The sequence below is a fragment of the Pipra filicauda genome, unplaced genomic scaffold (genome assembly GCF_003945595.2).
Source record: "Pipra filicauda isolate LSUMZ 115617 unplaced genomic scaffold, ASM394559v2 scaffold180_size1756469_pilon, whole genome shotgun sequence".
NCBI classification, from domain to species: domain Eukaryota; kingdom Metazoa; phylum Chordata; class Aves; order Passeriformes; family Pipridae; genus Pipra; species Pipra filicauda.
The window spans coordinates 679,330-686,160 of record NW_024104288.1 but is presented as its reverse complement, the minus strand read 5'-3'; the positions used below and the strand labels follow the sequence as shown (position 1 = coordinate 686,160).

Below are 6,831 nucleotides of genomic sequence, written 5' to 3'. Positions count from 1 at the left end.
GAGAGTTAAAGAGTCTCAAGGTGCTGCTGCATTTCTGCATTTCAAAAAGACAGCAGAACAGCTGAAAACCAACAATGGCTTTTGCATCCAGCATCCAGAAAAAAAAGGTGTCTCTACCATCCTGCACAACACACAATCAGCATTGCACAGGTTTGTTTCTTGTAATTAGATTAATTTTAATTTGATGTCATTTGAATCGTGGGACTAAATTTGCCATCTTTTGATACCTCTGCTCCACTCTACAAGGTGACTTAAACCTACTTTGGGGGAACATCTGTAATTTCAGGAGTCTAAAGAAATCAGCAGTGGATGACAACAGCCTGGCAGAGGCTCAAAGCCAAGAGTAGATGAGCAATTCAGTAAAATATCTGTTTTAGGATCCTTAGAAAGTTACCTTGTTCAAAATGTTTTGATACAAGCATTGTGGAAACTCCTGGAAAACCTTATTAGCTGAGATTTTAGACTGACCCAAATAGACACTATCGCTTTATATACCTCTCTTGAATATAGGTGTTGATATTGCTCAGCAGAGGATTAAGTTGGAGTGACTAAAACAGTTGCCATCCCAGGTTTTCTGGACATTCCCATTCCTATGGCAAAAATGAGAGAAGAAAAGCTGAAACATTTTTAATTTGCTGGCAAACATCAGTCACAGCTTAAACGTCACTACAAAAAGATAGAGTTATTGGTTAATCTTGAGAAGAACCCTAATACAAAACCCAGCACCCCCGAAGTGCAAGCATTATTCTAGAAAAATATATCAGGGGTGAAGCAGTTTACGTGCAGTGGCAGCAGCACCAAAGCCAAAGGACTAGTTATCAAGAAAAAATGTCACCAGTGAGCATACACAGCTTAAATAACAATTTAGAATCACAGAATCGTTTAGGTTGGAAAAGACTCCAAGGTCACTGAGTCCAACCTTTCAACTGACACTGCCAAGTCCACCAGTAACCATGTCCCCAGGCACCACATCTAAACGTTTTTCAGACACTTCCAGGGAGAGCGATTCCACTGGGCAGACTGTTCCAATTCCTGACCGCTCTTTTAGTTAAGAACTTTTTCCTAATATCCAAGCACCTTCTTTAGCGGCTTAAACAAAGTTTGGTCAGAGATGGTCCTGCAACTGAAAAGCAAAGCCTGGAAACCTTTCAATGCAAATGCCGTTTCCCGGTGACAGAAGTCCATCGCAACGGTGCCACGGGGGACAGCGGGAGCCCGCGGAGGCAGAGCCCGCGGGACACGCCGGCTGTGGAACGAAGTGAGCCTGCAGCAGCGACCGGTCTCGGGCCGGAGCGACACGGCTATCCCAGAGGGACACCGCCGTGGCTCCGCACCAGGCGAGCCAGGGGTCCCTGCCCGCCCCGTCCCGGGACGTGCTGGGGGAGCGCGGCCGGAGGCGGGTCCGTCCCGCCCCGCCGGTTATAGGGCCCCGTCCCTCCGCCCGCCCGCGCTCCGGCGCTGCCGCCCGGCCAACGAGGGACAGACAGACACCGCCGGGGGCCGCCCGCGCCCAGGCGATGGTGCCGGCGCCCGGGAGCGCCCTGCTCGCCGCTCTGCTCGCCGCCGGGCTGGCCGCCGTGGGCAGGTGAGGGGGGACGGCGGGCGGGGAGGAGGCGGGAGAGGTCGGGGGTCCGACTAGGCTAGGGCTGGGTCCCGCTCCTCGTCCGTGCCGTGCCCGCCCGCAGGTGCGGGTGCTGGCGAGTCCGTCCCGCGCCCGTGTCCGCCGGGCTCTCCCGGCCGGTCGCCGGGGCCGTGGTGCTGAACGGCACCCGCCCGACTCGGACCCTCCCGGAGCTCACACCAGAGCTGGGGCTCTTCTGCTTCGGGACAAACGGCAGCGTCAGTGACGGTCCAAAAGGTGGGAGCAGCTGCATCACCTGTAGAAAGGTGTGAGCTGCTCCAGTTCTTGATCTGCTTGGATAAACAGGCGCTTCACAATCATCCCACCATCACAAAGTTTTAGGTTCTGCAGAGACAGGTACGCTCTGGAAACAGAATGAGATTTTGAGAGAGGATCAATAAAACCACTTACTCCTAATCAAGCCATTCTAGTGTTCCCCGTCCCAGTTCTCCAGAAGCACAAGTGCTGCAACAAGGGAGTAGCTCGTAAAGGGGAAATTCACAGCATCTGCTGGTGAAGCCTTCAAGATGTTGTGTGGTTTATTTATTTAGTATCAGATCTGTGAATGGGAACGTTTGTCATCAGCCAGTGGCAGTGTGCTGTTCCAGAACATGTGGGGCTGTCGAGTGGTCAGCTCCCCAGTAACTGGAAGTTTACGAACTCCAGACTTGCTTGTATATCTTCGACAAAACACATTTGCTCTGGAAGCAGAGCTCTGTTTAAATGCCTGTGTTTGTACTTAGAAAGATGTAAAAACACAAAATAAGGATGTTATCTCTTTCTGGAAGAAAATATGGCCTGAAGTTAACTAAAGCCAAGAGTGATATGTTTGATAAAAATTGTTTCACATTAAGTCAAGAAACCTATGGGAAATGCACAACCTGCCTATAACTGATTGCTCTATACCCTGTCCTATCCAGGTTGGTGTTGGGTGGTAATGGCATCTCGTAGTTCTACCAAGATTGTCACTCTACCATTTCCATTGAAAGAAAGTGGGAAAAAAAGATTTTCAAACATATTGATGGAAGCTTTGGATGACAAGGGATCCTAATTTAAGAGGATCCTATCTGCCTCTGAATGGTTAAGAAGGAAAAGGAAATAGTAAAAATCAGATTCAGTTTTGAAAGACTGATTTAATTATGGTTATTTATGTCTCTTAGAAGTGTAGCTTTCATACCTGGACTTTTAATTTCTCTACTCTAAGCACTTCTTTTAATGAGTTTGGTGGGTACATGAAGCCATAAAGAAGAAAATTCTGCAAGCCCAAGCTAAACTTCATTTATTCTTTTGGGAGGGATTCACAGTGAAGCAAGACTGTTGTCATGTTGAGTGCCTGAAACTGGCTGAAGGGTTACCTAAGACACAGTTATTAAAAGATATAAGGTGACACACTTTTCATTTTATTTAATATGAATATAGGTGAACTTTTTTCCTAGAAGGAAGTCACCCCTCAAATAAACTTTTGTGAAAACAGACAAACCAACAAAACTCCAAAAACCCGACCAAACAACCAACGCAGAGAAAACACCTCATGCCTTTATTTTGCAGTGTTCAAATATACCTCTGTATTGCATACACTCAGAGTTTTAAGGAATCTTTTTCAAATTGCTAATTTCTGAAATACCATCTTTTTGTTCTTCTGAATATAACAGTTGATCAAAATTTTAGGTTTGGTGATAGCTTTTGCTAGCAACAATGTCCAGAAATATTTTTAGAGGAACATTAAAGAAAGGGATCACATCCTGCCTTTGAGTTAACTGGAAGCTGACGATAATGGAATGGAGACGTTTGCCCCCACACCCTGCCAGCAGCAGGCAGCTATTGTGTGCACAAGAGCTGACCAAAAGTGTTCTGTAGAGGTCTTATGGAAACAGTGCATTAACCTATTCAGCAGCTGTTAAAAAAAAAAAAAGGTAAAAACTCATAAATGCTCCTTCCTAGATAAAACTTTAGTAAAAGACAATATTAATAGGACTATATTAACTCAAACTAACTTTGTTATCTACCTACCTGGTTAAGTTAGGCTTCTGAAGATTTGCTTGCTCATCCTCTGCAGCTGCTACTGTCGCATCACTCAGTTCAGGCAGGGCTTACACTGCGAATGATCACTGGTCAGGAGAACATGACAAGTATCTTTTTTTTCAGTGTTGAGGTTTTTACTTCTTTTTATTTTAGCTGTTATGGGTAAAATGGCTGATAACGAAATTTGTAGTCCAGCACAGTTAACAGCCCTGTTATTATATTTGAAATTTTGACTGCCCGTTGGTATGCAGACATTTTTAGTGGCTTGGATTTGGCCTAGGTCATGAACTAATTTTGAGAAAATGATGCAATGTAAAACTATTTCCTTATTTTATGGAATGAAACAACAATAAAGAGGGGTAGGAGTAGTAGGAAGATTCTTTTGGACAAGCAAGTCCCAACATTTAGGTGTGCTTTAGTCCCCTCTTTTCACCTTTTATTGTACTTATAATATTTTTCTTTGCAATTGTTTGTGTATTTAAGCTATTGGGGGTATCAGGGATATCCGTCCTACCCTATCAATCAACTTTGCTCTGCTAAAAAGTCTACCTAGACAATTGATAAGTGGAGCAGGTGAACTTTCTGAATATGTGCTATTGTAAATATGTTTTCTTCTTTTTTAACATCAAATTTAGTAAATCACTGTAAGAAGTCAAAGGTCCTCTGTAGCAGCTTAACATCTGTCCTCACATCACACATTCAATTTATTTTGTCTGTTCCTCACACCACTCTAGGAATAAAGTTACATACTCACTTGATCCTGGCCAGTATCTGGATGTTTTGCTCTGAATTGGTCTGATGTTTTTTGGGATAGGATTCATAATCTTCATATTACTTCAAAGAGGAACAACATTCATGCCTATGTTTGTGTCACTACAGGCAACGTTAGGTCTTAGTCTGTGAAAGAAAGTATGTATCTTAAAATTAGGGAGGAGTTGTTCTCCTAGTTCTTCAAAGCTCTTCAGGACTCTTACCCTTCTTGTGGCGTTCATATTCCTGTTTTCCCCTCAGAGTATTAAAGGATGGTAGCACAAGAGTAAATGGTTAAAAATTAGTCTTTATCTTAATGAGCTCTTCTCTCTCTCTTTTGGAGATGCCTGGCATGCAGTAGGAAGCAATTAGATTCCCTTCTCAGCTTTTGGTTTGTTCAACTGAAGCCAAGTTCTTATCATCCTCTGTAAATAGGCCATTCTTCATAGCTTTTCTTATCATATATACCATATATAATTCAAATGTCTTCACCATGTTAAGAACTGTACATAATCATCCTGATTCCAGCCAGGACAGGATTAATATTTGACAGTAGCCAGGAGGGGGCATGGCCAGGACACAGATGTTATTCTATACCACCTCACATCATTGCTGGGGGTGGAGAAAAGGGACTGTCTTCCAGGCATGAGGGGTTCCTTCCAGTCAAGGAAACATTGTAGAGGGAGTCATCCCATATTGGAGGTTTTTTCATGTGCATAGTTTCTTTTCTTATACCCTCTGTCATTAGTATTTTTGTTGTTATGGTTTTTCTTATCTCATTGCTGTTTCCAGTAAGTGGTTCTTATGTCAACCAATGATCTTTACCTTTTGTGCCTCCAATTCTCAACTCCATCCTACCACAGTGGGAAGCAGGAGGAGAAAACGGGTTTGGAGAGTCCCAGTGGGGGCACTGAATTGGGGACTACCATTGCTAAACCACAACAATACAGCAGCAGTAAACCTTTCCTAGAATTTTAACTGAAACACCTGAGGGTCCCACTTAGTTTATAGTGGTGCTAGGGGCTCACAGCAATCTTGCGATAAATAATGCAGCCAGCTTTCTGTCACCTCAAACAAGGAGGCCTTGGATTGCTGTAGTTGCTATTCATCTTCACTATTCTTTGCTAAATACCACCCTACTGATGTCAGCAGCAACAGAGCCATATAAAATCTCTCCTGCCTGGGCACTCCGGGCAGCTAAGTATGCCACTTGTTACCTTTAGCACCAGTGCTGTAAGCTGCTGACTCTCAGAGGACAGAGTTCTTCACTAGAAATTCAGAGACCACTCTTGCCACTGACCTGCACAGTCTACCTTCTCTTGTCTTTCTTCTTGAGTTGTGTATTTGGGCTGCAGGTTCTTCAAGGCCAAGAATTTTTTGCACACTGAGCAGACAGTGACAAGCCCAGCCATCACGCTCGGGCCTCTGAAATCCTACAAGAATATCTTGCAGGGAGGGATCAGAAGTGCCCTGTGCTTCCAGTCTACATTACTTCTCCCCCAATATCCAGAAGGGATCTGGATCCTTTCTCCCAGAAAGGATCTGCCTGCCTGAAAGAATCTCCTCTTTCTAAATTTCTTTCTTTTGCACAAGATACTGAACTCCTGACAGTAATGGCAGAGCTGACGGATGTTGATTCTTCATGGTTTAGAGGAACTAAGCTGGCAAAACTGGTTTTCCTCCCAGATTTTGGGATCCAGGTGGGCTCTCAATAGTCTAGTTGATCTTTCCCACTGCCAAAGGTAAGTTTTAACTTGGCACTTGCTGTGAAAATCAGAACACAAGAAAGACCTTGTCCAGGGTGGTATCTATAGAGTACAGCTATGTTAATTTCATTTGCAGTTTTAGGAAACATTTCCCAGTTTTAAGAGAAGTTTGTGCTGAAATCTTGAGATATATTGTATACTTTATAAAGACACTGTCATTTGATTTTGAAGTGAATTATTAAATAAAACATTACTGAATGAAGTTTTTTCCTGTGAAAATGAGCACCTTTTGGAAAGGAATGAGGTCCTTTTTGCTCCAAGCTTTAGGCATTTTAACCTTTCAGGGGAGTCATAGCACTATCCAGATGCATTTCAGAGGATTTTCTGGGATGGAAGCAGAATGTACATTTACTATTCAGGTAAATTCAAGGGCACTTTCTAGCCTGCAAACAGAACATATGTTCTTTAACTTGTATACTTGCAAGTGATTTAAGCCGGCAGCATTTGGATGAACAAAATGGAAAAAGGTTATTTTTTTGTCTATATATGCAGAGGCAGGGTGCTGATTTCTCACAGATGCACATAGAGGAGTTATAGCTATTTAATACACTTTTTCACCTGTCTGAAGATGAGGTGAGTGTACTCCTGTAAACTGCATCACTGGGTTGATGGCAAAGGTTGGATGACTTCAGAACAATTTAGTCCAACACTGAGGCTTTTTTACTTGTCCAG

The 6,831-nt window shown here is 43.5% G+C and overlaps 1 protein-coding gene across 1 annotated transcript in view; it reads left to right on the top strand.

Annotated features, from left to right (window-relative positions):
* The first annotated feature begins 1,506 nt into the window (after positions 1-1,506).
* Positions 1,507-6,831, top strand: part of EGFL6 (EGF like domain multiple 6) — a 36,909-nt gene continuing 31,584 nt past the window's right edge. The window contains exon 1 of the mRNA XM_027725193.2: positions 1,507-1,585. Coding sequence (XP_027580994.2) covers positions 1,518-1,585 — 68 coding nt within the window. The 5' untranslated portion in view covers positions 1,507-1,517. The remainder of the gene's footprint in view (positions 1,586-6,831) is intronic.